This window comes from Emydura macquarii, unplaced genomic scaffold, assembly GCF_026122565.2.
Source record: "Emydura macquarii macquarii isolate MOO-44397 ecotype Brisbane River unplaced genomic scaffold, CSIRO-AGI_Emac_v2 contig_1644, whole genome shotgun sequence".
NCBI lineage: Eukaryota > Metazoa > Chordata > Testudines > Chelidae > Emydura > Emydura macquarii.
This window is the reverse complement of record NW_027131781.1, coordinates 2,225,063-2,239,886: the sequence shown is the minus strand read 5'-3', so window position 1 is coordinate 2,239,886 and position 14,824 is coordinate 2,225,063. Positions and strand designations below refer to the sequence as shown.

The window sequence follows — 14,824 nt, the reverse complement described above, 5'->3', positions numbered from 1 at the left end:
GTGCTATGGCAGACTATAACGCTTTTGGATGAATGTGCTTACACCCTTGTTTGATAACCTGGTGGTAAGAGACAAGGACCAGCCTTGCCGCTGTATGTTGACGTTTAGGTTTTTCAGTTTCTGAGTGGAAGGTGGAGAGCTTAAGAACTGCTTAAGAGCTAAGAGCTAGAGCAAGACTCTAAGACTAGGGCTGAGATAACACGAAGCATAAGACACAAGGCCTGAGACTCCCTTTCTTAACATGGTGGGTTGCCCCTTTTATAACCTGAACACTAGGTGCCCCTTTTTATGTTTAAACTTTGCTTTTTTGCCCACAGAATATTAGGTGCACGTATTTTACAGGCTGGCATGTTTGTGTATATTAATGACATATTTATATATTTATATATATATTTTTAGACACTTTGCTTATTTTTACCTTTGTTATTTTTGACCAAACCACGCTTTTGTGGTGTACCTGTTAAGTTTACTGAGGGCATAAGCTGAGGTTGCCCCCCCCCCCACACACACACCTATTTTAATGCCTTCTGAATTATTTAGGGTAAAAGTTATAACCATATATATATATTATCCTTTAGCTTATTATTGCTTATTTACGCTAAAGGTTCCGAACACATGTATGCGAACTTGCCTTAGCTTATCATACAGGATGGGGCCAGTGGGCATTTTGCATTACAGCCAAAATACTTTTAATATAAATTTACGATCATAAAACAAGCAATTAAATTGATAACAACCCATAACTGCATAAGGGAAGTTATACAGGTAAGCAAGCAGGCCAGTTCTATGGGCTACAGTCTGCACAGCAAAGGAAAACCCGCAGCAGGCCAGTGCCAGCCGACTCAGGCTTGCAGTGCTCCAGGTGTGAGGCTGTTTTATTGCTGGCTAGATTTCCCGGCTCAGGCTGGAGCCCATGGCTCTGGGAGCCTCCCATGCCGCAGGGTCTTAGAGCCTAGGCGCCAGCCCAAGCTCAGAAGTCTACAGGGCAATGAAACAGCCCCTTAGCCTGAGCCCCACAAGCCTGAATCGGCCAGCCAGGGCCAGCTGCGGGTTTTCCTTTGCTGTGTAGACAGACCCCAAGGGCCTGGTTCATTGAACTGGATTCTCTTCAGTCTGGCTGTGTTGCACACAAGTGTGTTTGTGCGTGTGATGCTGCTGCTGCACAGCAATTTCTTGACGTATAAGAGATACGGAAGAGCCCAGTGAATGCCAACGGCAAATGGCGACTTTGCTGAATGAACTTGCTGTGACTTTGATTGTTCGTTTGTCTCCTCACAGCTGTTGTTTCAGGAGACTAACCCCGGGGTCCGATACCAGTACACTATCCGCAGGGAGTCTGATCATGAGAATGAAATTCAGCCTGCAGAGTTTTTCTGGCAATACGGCTCGTGGACTAAGTGCACTGCCACATGCGGGACAGGTACGTTTGTCAGCCTTCTCATGCAGCATTAGGGTGAAAACCAGTAGCTTTGCTCTCACACGCTGCTTTACACAGTCAGTGGAACAGAGGTGAGTTCTGCACGTGCAAACCAAAACATTCCGGTACAGCACATCCCATCTGAAATCAGTTTTATTAGCTAGTCCACTGATCAGATCTGTGTCACCCCAACATATTTGTATAATCACTGGGGGTTACCATCCCAGTTAAGGTCCCAGAATAGAATCATAGAAAATTAGAGTTGAAAGGGACCTCAGGAGGTATCTAGTCCAATCTCCTGCTCAAAGCAGGGCCAATCCCATCTAACTCATCCCAGCCAGGGCTTTGTCAAGCCGCAGCCTAAAAACCTCTAAAGGATGGAGATTCCACCACCTCCCTAGGTAACCCATTCCAGTGCTTCACCACCCTCCTAGTGAAAAAGCTTTTCCTAATATCCACTCCCCCACTGCAACTTGAGACCGTTGCTCCTAGTTCTGTCAAGGTCCAGTTCTCATGAGTACAGTGTGACCTCCCCTGTAAAAGAGGCCTGAGACATGCCAGTTCTGGCCAAATCTATATAAACATCATGTTTAAAGGGAAAAAAACAAAATAATTCGTTTGTGCCCCATTTTACATCACAATCTCGGAAACACACATCAGAACCGTTTGCTGACATTTGTCTTAGAAGCTCTTTGGCCTTAGATTTCTGTGGGTTTGTAACACAGCAACAGCGGCTGGGATCATAAATATCCTCAGGAGCAGGCAGTCTGCACTTTATCAGCTCTTTCCTCTTAACTTGGTGTACTGTTACCAGGCTGCTGGCCTGGAGGCTTCAGGTTGAGGCAGAGAAAAGGGCTTTAGAGAAGTTGAACAAACACCAAATCGCCTGTATTTGGATTTGCACAGCACTGCTTTAAAAAGACAATTTCAAACATCCCCCAGAGGGTCAGACTTGAGAGATTCCATGGAAACGCCTCAGCCCAGCAGATCCACACGGCGTACAGGGCAGAGCTCACGCGGTTCCTTGGTCTCTGTGATTCACCCATCCCCTCCCCAAAGTCAACACACCAGGTCATCAGTCACTTCCCCCTTCCCTCTTCCCTCCGGTTGCCTTCCATCCCCTTCGGCTCCCCCCCATGCATTCCTCCCCCCTCTTGTGAGCAGCCTGCCTCCTCCCAGAGCCTGTGTTTCAGGGTTCGTGTGATGGTCTGCTCACCATTAGGTGCCCCTCGCAGCCAGGCCTGGCAGCACGGCTCTCTCGCTGGGCTAGCACCCGCCTGTCGATGGTCACTCCTGCACCAGGGCTGTTTCTCGGCCTGGTAACTCGGCCCTGGTAACTCGGCACCAGGCCCTGGTAACTCGGGTTGGTAACTCGGCCCTGCTAACTCGGGTTGCCATCTGTCGTGCACCCCTGCCAGGATCCCACTTGTCCCAAACAACAAGTCTAAAAATGTCTCTAACGGAAACAGAAATCCTTCCGCCCTCTCTGGAGCTTTTCCGCAGCCAGTCTTCAGCTCATCCTGCTGGGCGGCACAGCCCGTACAAGGGGCTTGTAGGCTCCTTTCCTTGCAACTGGTAGGGGACCCCGCCCCCACCCTCTGCTCTGGTTTCCAGTCCAGGTCTCTGTACCAAAGAGCGAGGCCCGCTCGTTTACCTGTGCTGCATTTTGCCACTTCCTGCCTCTCTTCTCTGGGTCTCCTAGGCCCTTCCCTGTAAGTCAGCGTGTCTTCCACGCCTCCCCGTCTGGAGAGCTTTTCATCCTCACTCTCTGCCCTGCAGCTTCCTTTCCTGCTCTGAGCTTTCCTCCTGCTGACTCAGGGCCCTGCAGCGCGGCCGAGGACCCAGGCTGAGGAGCAGACGTGGTTCCCGTGGCTTTGGGACCGTGACTGTGACAGTAAAGCCTGGGGCTGGAGGCTGGATTCTGCCCAGGTTTTGGTGGAGGAGGTGCCTTCTGTCAAGGCCTCTACCAAGGAAGTGTCATGGTATCCACACTTGGCAAGCACCTTCTCACCCAGACATCGGCTAGGAGCCTCCTGGTCACACCTGTTCCCGTGCTGGTTTGAACTCCAGGTTCACTGGCCCTTGCGTGTCACATCAGTGAATGAAGGAAGCTCTCCTCCCAGCTCAGGTGATGAAGAGGGATGCTGTGTGCTTTTTCGTAGCACAACGGCTGCACAGATCCCATTAATGAGTGGCTTTTCCCGCTGCAGATTGAGCCCCAGAAGCGTGGGGCAGTAAATCGTGAATGCAAAGCCATGTTCTGCCCCAACAGCAGCTCTGTGGGTGAAATCAGACAGTCCCTACGCTCTCCAGTGAAGTCACACAGGACAATGATAAACACCCTATCACCGGATCAAAGCCATCGCCCCAGTCTGACCTTTCAGTGCTCGTCCAACCAGGGAACCTGCCCAGCACCTTCCAATGGCAAGCCTGGGAACGTAAATTCATAACTCTGGTAGACACTAAAAACCACGGACTCAAAGGTTTCATGTCTCGTTAACACACTTTGGAACACACCCCACGGCCTGCTAACCCTTAACTGCCCTCTTCATTTGAAATGGTCCCCTTAGCACCTGGAAACCCCTTATGCTTAGCAATCTGAGCCACCTCAGCTCAGACACTGGTTTCCTTCCCCAGACCTGAAAAAAGATCTCTTTGAAGCTCAAAAGCTTGTACCTTCCACCGAAAGAAGCAGGGCCAACAAAAGATGCTACCTCTCCTCCCTTGTCTCTCTCGTATCCTCCTGGGCCAAACACTGCAGGCATACATTTGGCATGCTAGTTCAGGACACTTGGTCAGGCTGTATGTAAACTACAAGTTCCAATGAATTTCCAAGCTGGCAGCATAAGGGAGACAATTTATTCCACAGTTAGCAGAGCGGAGGTGGGGGAGGTGTACAGCTGCCTGTGTGTTTTACAGAACCACTTGTCCAAAATGAGGAGGATTGAACTTTCAAATCTGTGTTACAGAAATGTAGCAGATGCAGCAGACAGGCATGTCCATTGCTGCATGTCTTTGAACCTTCCATTTCTGTCCTGTGACCCCACAGCTCTGCAGGGAGGTTGGAGCTTTTGTGTGTGTGTGTGTGTGTGTGTGTGGTCCTCTTTATTTCATTGCCAGCTTCTCACTTTTGTTTTTATTTTACTCCATAAACAGAAATGAGAAGAATCTGTCTCTTGTTTTGGTTTTGGCTCTATAATGGCATATTATTTCCCTCTCTCATTGGTCTGGAGGGGGAGTGGCAGGGTAGCATGGGGCTATTGTGAGAACCTCGGGCTAGCAGCTGCATGTAAAACTTCGGTTTTTGTGTAGCTGCCTTGCACAGAGGCTCACACTTGAGTGCACAGTTTGCAAAAGCAGGAGCCTAGATTCCCCGGACTGTCACCAGCACTTGCACACACGCACCGCTGCACTGCTGGTGCCTTAGTCAGGAGCCAGTCTGGATTATATGACAGAATTATTATGTTCAGCATTTCCCGCTGCTCAAAGAGAGAGTTTCAGTGACCTGGTTACATGGAAGGTTTGTGGAAAATCTCGCATGGTTTTCTTCTTTGTCCTTCACACACAAAGCATTTGTGTGTCCACTAATCCTTGTGCAAAGTCATTAGAAGCTGAACCGCTGCCTCGCACACATTCGGTATTTGAAAGGACATATGAAAACCTGCCTTAATGATCAGCTGTCAGGGAGCTCACCATATCCATTCTGTTAACTGAACGTTATGTTTTATGCTCCGAGGCACCTGGGTTCTCCAGAGAAAAACCTTTTCCTGTCCTGCAGTGGGGTCTATGAAATCTGTCTGTAACTGAATTGTTCTTGTGATCAATTGCGCATGTTTAAAAAGTCCTGAAAGCCAGTTCTTATAGCTCCCCAGAGACTGTACCTTGAGCCGTATGGACAGCTGTCTCCCAGAGCTGTAGGCACACATCTTGTAAAGAGTTTTGGAACTTCCAAGTGGCGATTTCTCTTTTAAATACATGTCAAAAATACAAAGCATCTGATCCAAGTATGTGAAGAGAAAGGGGCCCAATCCTTGCTCCCACTGAAGTTCATGGGAGATTTTTGCCATTATCTTTAATTGGAGCAGGGTTGGTGAATAATGTGTGTGTGTTATATAGACACAAACTCACGCACAGACACACACACAGAGCCATAAGGCAGCTTACGTTTCCTACAGTCTAAAGATGCTTTTGCCATCTGAGAAAGTTATCCCAACAACTCCTACCTCTTAATGTAACTGAGTGGCCTGTGCCAGCTGCGTTAGCCAGAGAAACGCTACGCTGAGTAGTTATGTAAGAACTTATCCCCAGGGAAAGTTTGCACCTAGCCCTCTCTGGTTAGAGGTTAGCGTATGCCCTGAAACATGAGGGTTTCTAGCCTGTCTCAAACTCTCAGATTTTAACACTGGATCTCTCACCGTTCAGTAGTAAAGGAGAGAGATGAGAGAGGGGGAGAACGTAACTCATTGATTTTTATTTATAACCAGTTTCACTTTAGCGTTTGCTTATTTGTTTTAATTTATCATGTTTCAAAATAGATGGGAGAGGGAATAAGATGGTGAGACAGATTCACAGCTACCCAACCGGCACCACTGAGTTGATCCTGATCCTTTTTACACCAGAGTGAATCAGGAGTCACTCTGTTGACGTCAATGGAGATGCACTGGTGTGGAATGTAGGTGTGAGATGAGAATCGGGCCCATTGATTTCGGTGGGAAGTGGGGGGGCCGTGTCTGAGAGGGCATTTGTAGCTACCACCTAAAGCCATAGGCTCGGCTGCGGTATCAGCCTCTGCCCTGAGGAAGTGGCATAATCTAGTTGTGCTTGTCCAGAGCAGAGCAGGGATTAAGCCAGGGGGTCTCAAACTCTTTTTTCCGGGACCCCCTTTGAAAATATTTCAGGCTGTGATGACCCCCCCCCTTGCCAGGCCACCCAGCTCTGAAGGGCTCTGGCTGTCAGTCGTGCACAGAGCTGACAGTCACAGCCATGGCATGTGCAGGGGCTGACAGCTCGCGACCCCCCCTCCCCAAAATAACCTTGCAGCCCTTGAGGGGTCCCGCCCCCCAGTTTGAGAACCTCTGGAGTAAGCCGTGACTCAGCGCTACCGTTCTCTCCCGCCCTTGCCCTGGCTCCAGGGGGAAGCTGCATCAGTCATAGTCCCAGCACAGCTTATTTCCCACTCCGCACCAGCTCAGCTGCGCTGGCTGCTCACCCCCACCCCCAGCCACCTGCACAGAAGAGGGAGTAGCAGTGATGGCAGCCACCCTCTCCTCTGCAACGCGGGAAGGGGACAGAGAGCAACAATGAGACATTTGTGCAGAATTCCCCTCGTCTGGACAAGGCCCCTGCAGGCCAGGTTTGAAGGACGGCGGTGTGGGAAAGCAGGTGTTGGGCTTGTTCTGTAAGTTTGTCTGGCGAGAAACCTGCTCTTGCTTTATGGGCAGCCTTCTCCCACAATCTCAGCTAATGGATAAATCCTGGGAGAAAGCCTCCTGCATCCATTCCGCAGCGCTGGTGTATGCTCAGGATGACCTCACTTTGTTCGCCTCTGTTGTAATTCGTGCAGCGTTTACTTATGCCATGACTGTGGAGAGCTGCAAACAATAACAACGAAAACAATTCACTGGGCAGTAAGTGGACAGAGTGAATTCCCGAATTCTGCCAAAGAGAGGAAACTCACAAGCCACTCGGCTCAACTTTGCCACTGAGGATTTTCTGCGGGTATTTGGCGCTTGTAAAATGTGTGTTGTTGGCAGCCCGGATATACTGTTGCCAAAAGCACAGCTGTAAAAAACCGAGATCCAAGCACCGGCACAGGCCACCAGCCTGCTAACTGGGAGATGTCAAGGCTGCAGACTAGTGGTCCCAGCAACTCATTTAAATGATCAAATGACAAACATACTCAACAGCTCTTCTTTATTTGCAGGCAATCTTGGATGCTTTTGGCATCTTGTAGATAGGTGCTAACCCCAGCAGAATATGACCAGTCACTCTCAAGGCAAGACAATATTCCACTGACCATTTCAACTTTTACCAGTATTTTGTCCTGCCCACCTGGCTATTCTTCAATCCAGACCTTTCTCAGAAAGACTCAAAAGCCATGGTCAGTTTTACTGAGGACATTGAACTGCTGATTTATTTATTCTTTTGCACCAAACTTGGGGAGTGTCTTTATGCCAGAGATCATGTTCCTTTCTAGTTCTAGTCGCTTCAGGGAAAAGGGCTGGAAGGAACAGGTACTTTGTATTCAGAAACAGAATAGCTTCATCTGCTGGGAACTTCAGCCGCGTGGGCCTTGCAGTACGTGCTAGTTTGGTTCCCATGTGTTGATGAATTCCTCCTTTTCCCACCTCAGGGAAGAGGTTCGGGTTAGCGGCTAAGCCTGCCATGCTATCACTCAGACTGCTTGTGCAAACAGTGTGACACCATCTTGTGATCCTGTTAAATTCACTGGTCCTGCTCTGTAGGGCAAAGGTCACCACCTCAAGGAAATGAAATCTGCACTTCAGGCCAGGTTTTGTTACCTCCAGCTGCATGCCCTGGGACAAAGCGAGCAGGTATTGAACCGGGGAATTTATTTAGGTTTTTTGCAACCTGCACTTTATGGAGTTGTGGTCTGGTGGGAGCAAGGGCCTTTTGCGTTTCAGAGGTGATCCAGGCTGTCTGAACAATCTAGTGTAGTATGACTGAGGGCGACGTGCTCATCTGGGGTAAATCAGCAGAGGTCAGCTCACTGAAGCTGTGCTGATTTACACCATCTCTTATGTAGATAGACAGTTATTGGTGAGATTAACTAATCCAGGGGTACTCAGGGTGGTGGGCACACAACTCCCAGGATAAACTCAGCTCTCTGCTAACCTGCCAGATACCGTGGTTCTTAGCTAGGTTTGAACACAAACATTTTTCATAAGAAAAAAAACACTCTACTGGTGAACGTTCTTGCGTGTGCAAGTCCTGCATAAACAAATAGAAGTGTCAAAATGACTGTGAGCCCATTTTGAGGAATTAGACGCACTGGCAGAAAGTTATAAATGGAAACTCAACTAGGAAACATGCAAGCTGTACATTTAGAGGGAAATAACCCCAAACTCTTTTACTTGATAGGAGGGAGAAACCTAGAAAATCAAGGTGCTGTGAGTGTTAGAGATGACCAGAGATGAGTTTGAAATAGGATATGGGTGGAAGAAAGGCCAGTGCTGTTTTGTGTTGTGTGTACAAAGGCAGATGTTCATGACCCAGGGAGATGACAGCCTCTATATTATTCTGTTGCAGTGGAATATTGTATTCCCTTCTGAATACCACATTAGCCCAAAGATATCGATAAACTGGAGGGAGTTCAGAGAAACAACAACAAAAATGATCAGGGAAAGCAGGAGTCTTAGGGGACTGACCACCAAGGAAACATTAAAGAGCAAAATCGAAACAACTGAGTATGGGACCATGATAACAGTCTATCACTGTTGAGAGGGTGGTGTTAGCAAGGATGGGGAAGAATTCTCTAGTGTGGTATGTAGGGGTTATAGCTGCTGGAACTGTAATAGGTTGAAACTAAGCAAGAGAAGAAAATGTGGGTTGCATACTAGAAACATTTCCTGACAGTGGAATAGGCTGTGGAATGGTCTCCCAAGGCTGAAGCCTTCGTATCAGAATTCGATATCCTTCTTCAAGTTCTGCTGTGGCTCACCCGGATGTTATGGGTTTGATGATGCAGGAAGCACTAGGTGAAGTTCTCTGGCCTGCAGGAGGCTGGACTAGATGGTCATAATGTTCCCGTCTGGTCTTAAAGTCTATAGAGCGCGGGAAGTCCAATCACTTGTGATTCTTTAAACTAGTGTGGAGAAAACGCTGGAAAACGTACTTAGGCACAGATCCGGCAGTGGCAGGGAGGAGGAAAATGATTGACATCAGCCTAGCTGAGCGTGGATGAGGTGAGTTTGCATAGAGGTGCCACAAGCGGCTCCTATGCTGATGGCAGAACTGTTGCCTGACGAGGTGACGATAAAGATCTTGAAGGCTGTCTTGTGTTTCTTGGTCACATTTAGGGTGCGCTGGCAGGGCCTCTTGGCTTTGGAGAGAATGAGGGGGGATCTCTCTCCCCACTTCCTGGGGTGTGGGTGGGAGTAGCCGATTGGCCAATTTCCAGTGTTAGGTATCCAGTATTCCTGCCCCAGCCTGCGCCCTTAAGATTTCTTCAAGGAGCAGTATCTGGTAAGGACAGGAAGTGAGCCAACCGTCAGGTCCCCCCTCATGAAATCTGGAGCATCCCGACACTCGTCTCTGTCATTCAGACTACAGGCTTCACTTTTGTCTGGCCACAGAGATGCCGCCAGAGGCTCTGACAGCAGCTTGCCCAGTATTGTGATGCAGGGGAGAATGCTGCTTAGCATGTCAGCTATTCCGAATGAATAGCCATTCCATTCCTGCGCATTAAATACCTCTGAGTGGCACCAGACGACCGAAACCCATCGCATGGATTAACTGAACAAGGCTGTGAGAAAGCAGGTAACTGGCAGAAAGCTGAGATAGCCACTGCTGTCATGTAGACTTCTGCAGAGTCTTAGCTGGCAATTAAATAATAGGCATAAAGGATCAAAAACCATCACCGATTGCAGATTAAGAAACCCTTCAGCTCCCTGCATGGTGCTGTTCCCTTCACCTGCAGAGAGATTGGTCCGCAGCTGTTTTTTATGTTTCAGCTGTTTATAATTGAACGGAAATAAAGTTTGTCATACACTATGTTGTCATAGGTAATAATGAACAACATGTGCATTGTAGGACGAGTCGGCCGGGGATCTTTCTTACCCCGTCACCAGATGCTTCCTATTTCAGACAGTCGAGGTTATGAGTAAGTCGATAGATACATGTTTGTTCAAACAAACAATTGGGTTAAAATAACCTAGAGAGGCTGAAAAATTCAGCAAAACTCCCATTGACTTCAGTGGGGCCAGGATTTCCTCTAGGGAAGATCACACTCCCCCACGGGAGTTGTTATCATAATTACACCACATTCCAGAAAGACCATTATTGCCCCAGAAGCATGACACGGGGAGCTTACCCCGGGGTCACACGGAGATGGTGGCAGGTACAGACTGTGCTAACTACATTGTTTCTCAGTCTCTGCTGTTCTGGAAAGCTCGATATTGAGGGTCAGTTTATACACCCACAGACAGAAGAGGCGGTGTGTAACTTACACGATTACTAAACCACATGACAGGCGGTTTTTCCATTAGCTAAACCTGTGCACTGCGCAGTGAGGGGAGCCGCAGACCACTTCTTTGTGTGCTGGAACTCTAAAGTAGAATGAGTGCTGCAAAGGCAACGGTGAGAGTGCAGATGCAGACTGTAACAGTGAGCCACTGGGTTCATTCTCTCATGGAAACTATATTTGTTCTTTCTTCCTTGAGTTCCTTAAACTGAAATAAAATACTCAGTCCTGCCTTGAGTGCAGGGGGACTGGACCAGATGACCTATTGAGGTCCCTTCCCGTCCTACTCTTCTACGATTCTAGGAGAAGTCAGTTAGATGGCGAAATGTACGCTTCGCTCTTTGGAATGGAGTAAGGTAGCACACGGAGTGTGAAGTGTCACTCAGGGTGAAGGATAAACTGTAGCAAAGTGAATTTTATGCATTTTACATTATTGAGCTAACTGATTTGTTTGAACACCTACTGTACAGACAGATCACATTCTTCAAGGGACCAAAAAACTTAAATGTCCTTGCTTATTCTGTGTTATTTCCTGACCATCTATGTGAGCTGGCAAGGTATAATCTGACATTTCTTTTTTGTTTGTTTTTGAAAACTATAAACTTTACAAAATCTTCTTAGCATTGACCTATAGCTTTCTGTGTGGATTGCCCTAAAATGGATCTAAAGTCAGAATCTAAGAGATTATCTCCTTCCAGGCAAACTGCCTGCTTCCCTGGGGAAAATCTTGCATTGCCTCCTGTGTTTTTTATTTTAGAGACTTGGTGTCTGTACCCTGGATGGCTTGGTACTATTCCTAACCCTTCACTTCTAAGCTGCACCGACCAGGGGGTGATGTGTACCCAGGATTCTTTTCCGGGACTATGCAGTTCCATACATCTGATTGTGACAACATATCGCATATTGGGTTTCCTTCTTCCCCCTTCACTCCATGGACAATGCAAGCATTGTTCCACCAACAATCTGTGCTAGCCTCGATGAGTGAGCAAAATTAAGTGGCTGCTGCGCGGAAAGTTGACGTCTGAGTTTCATGAACTGTGTGAATAATTCTTGCAGGCATCCTGGACAAACGCTGCAGAAACAGACTGTTCAAGTAGCTTTGCTTTTAAGGATTTTTTTCTTTTCTTCTTAGTAAGTCAGGTTTATATGAGGGCCTCCTGTTGTAACGTGTTAGCAATGGATTTTTGATGACCAAAACACATTTGGGTTAATGAAACAAGAGGACAAAAACCACACTATGCCAGTGCCCGGCTGATGTTTTTGTAGCTTACTGTTTTAAAGGATCTATTGTGGGGAGTTAATTGTATTCCTCCTACACAGTCAGCATTATTATCTTTTATTTTTTACTTTTTATAGGCTACTTTTGGGTGTTTTTTGGTTGATTTAAAATAGGGAGTTGAGCAGGGGAGCTGCCGGCAGACTGGCTAACAAAGGGAACGCTCAGACAAAGGCGCTGGTTGTTAATACTTTACGATATGTGCTGTACATGTGTGCTGCAGTCTGAACCTGACATCTGCTGCCCTCAGTACCAAATCATTTCACTCCGAGGTCACTTCATTACAACAGTCCGTGCTGGGGGCTGATTGTAACAGCTGCCTGCAGGTGTGCAGCTCAAACACTCAGCTCTTGACATGCCAAAGCAATTTTCAGATAGGGCCCAGCTTGTCCAAATGAACCTGTGTTTGCTGCCTCTCCCTGTCGCCAGGTGTTCAGAGACAGATTGTGCAGTGTGTTGAAAAGCTGGCTGGGATAGTGGAGGAGCGGTACTGTGACTCATTAACTCGACCCGACGACAAGCGGAGGACGTGTAGCGACGAGCCGTGCCCAGCCAGGTTTGCTTTCCTTTGCTTTTCCATTTTTCATCCAATCCTGGATGCTCTCATTCCTCTCCCAGAGTGGATGGAAGGCAGATCCTCAGCCGGTGCAAATCAGCATCTGAAGTCAGTGGAGCGACGCTGATCTACACCTGCCTGTGGGCTGTCCTGTCTGTATCCAAATGCCCACTAGGCTCCACAGTTCTGTATCTGACCCCCTCCACCCTTGCGTCTGGTAAGAACCATGGCCCCAATCCTGTGACTGGATCCATGGGAGGGATCCTTTGCTCCTACGCAGAGCCTCACTGATGCCCACGTGAACAGGAATTGGCTGCTGGGGAACATAGACGGTAAGGCCCAGATCCTCAAAGGTATTGAGGGGCCTAATTCTTATTGAAATCAATGAAAGGGAAGCACCTGAATACCTTGGAAGATCCGGGCCTGAGCTCCTCTGTGTAAAGATCTTGCTGGAAGGGGTCATGAGCTCTCCTGTTGCCGAGTAGGTAACAATAACTCATGCCACACAATGCTGCATGTAATCTCAAGCACAGATCCTGAATCTGCTGGGGAGATTGAAATCCAAAACGGATCAGGAGCCAAATTTCCCTAGTGCCCCGTACCTTTATAATGGCCCTCCTGACCTTTAGACAGAGGAGTAGGAGCAGCCACTGAAGTCCCAAGTAGCCTCTGAGTTTTGCAGCTGGCTTCTGTCTTTACAACTCAACCAAACTCCAGGATCTAAATACCCTTGCAGACTGGAGTGTGTAAAATCCAGATCAGAACTGGGAGCCTGGAGCCCGTCTCTGTAACGGTTAGTGTTGTGCTGTAACCAGGAGGAAAGACATTGCAATAAACCTGCTAATCTAAATGCTCACTTCGGCACCAATCTTTCCCCCTTTCGTTTGCGTAGGTGGTGGGTTGGCGAATGGCAGAAATGTTCCACCACTTGTGGCGAAGCTGGGTACATGAAGAGGACAGTCCTTTGCATCCAGAGTGTGTGGCTGGATGAACAGAGGGCTTTGCCACCCACAGAATGTCAGCATCTCTCCAAGCCAGACGCCACTGCTGCTTGTAATAGGGATATCCTCTGTCCTGCGCAATGGACCATAGGCAACTGGTCTGAGGTGAGAAAGCCAAAGGGTAAAGAGCACATTAGTCTCAGTTCCTTGGGAAGTTTGAAGGGTCACTTAGATAAACGTGTTCAGGGAGCATTGGGCTCTGCTGCAACCACAGTGAATCTCCGAGAACTAATCCTTGATTCAGGTGGCTTGTTCATCACTGCACTCGCCAGCAAAGCGCGGGGCCCAACTGAGAATTCTCTGGGACATCGCTACGTCCTAGAACAACCTCAGCAGTGAAACACTCAGCGCAGGGGCTATCTCCGATTAAACCATTTTAAAGAGGGGGAAAGGAGAGGAACTGAAACAGAAAACACAGGTTTGGGCAGGGGGGAGGTGTCTGGCTCGCATTCTAACTCCACCTGTCAGACATTCCTGAAATAGTTGGAAGCCTGACAATTTAAACATGAACATTCATTGTAACGCTCTTTTTTTTTTTTTTTTTGGCGGAGCTGCAATTATAAAAATCAGCTCCAGTGAAAGGCGGGTTTGTGATGCCGACAGATCTTCAAATAAGAATAAGCCCCAGGCTGTTATAATCTTTTTTCCTTCTTCAAATTGGGCTGTTTTCTCCATCAGGGTGTAGGAAATACTCAGTGCTTCCTGCAAAGAATTCGATTTACAGAAATAAAAGCTTTTAAAGCCTTTACAATGTTTTCCAGCACCACACATTTCCACCCTAAACTTTGGCCGAATCCTGTAAATGTGTTGAGCACATGGCAACAAGGTGTTTTAGGGAAGCCAGGAGAGTTTGTATGCGTGTGCGCAGACTGAGGGAATGTCTACACTACAGTTAAAAACCTGCAGCTGGCCCGGCTAAGGGGCTGGTTAATTGCCGTGTAGACCTTCGGGCTCAGGCGGCAGCCCAAGCTCTGGGACCCCCTCACGTCACAGGATCTTAGCGCCTCAACTCCAGCCCCAGCCCAAATGTCTACACTGCAGTTAAACAGCCCCGCAAGCCCGATGTAGCGTGTAGACATAACATCATCCCCGCGTGGTTAGCTTCTCTGCACAGGTACTGTCATATATGGACATGAGGAAATTGACACTTCACGAGAGTGTACGGCTATACAGATAGTGAGCAGCCCAGACTGTTCGCTAATCGGCTTACACCAGGCCCTGCTGTCAATGGCTATTTACACAGATCAATCAGGCGACTGAACCGAGGTAGCAGAGGAATTCTCATAAGACTGGGGGGGTTTGCTGAGCTTGACCCCACAACCCTCATGCTAATCATCTCGACGATACAGTAGAACCTAAAGATACGAACCCC

At 48.0% G+C, this 14,824-nt stretch overlaps 1 protein-coding gene across 6 annotated transcripts in view; it reads left to right on the top strand.

The window, feature by feature from the left end:
- The window catches only part of ADAMTS7 (ADAM metallopeptidase with thrombospondin type 1 motif 7), a 127,268-nt gene that overhangs the window by 61,049 nt on the left and 51,395 nt on the right, over positions 1-14,824 (top strand). For all 6 annotated transcript variants that reach the window (XM_067555460.1, XM_067555458.1, XM_067555457.1 and 3 more), the window contains 3 exons: positions 1,279-1,420; positions 12,325-12,451; positions 13,344-13,557. In XM_067555460.1, the coding sequence (XP_067411561.1) occupies positions 1,279-1,420; positions 12,325-12,451; positions 13,344-13,557 (483 nt within the window). The remainder of the gene's footprint in view (positions 1-1,278; positions 1,421-12,324; positions 12,452-13,343; positions 13,558-14,824) is intronic.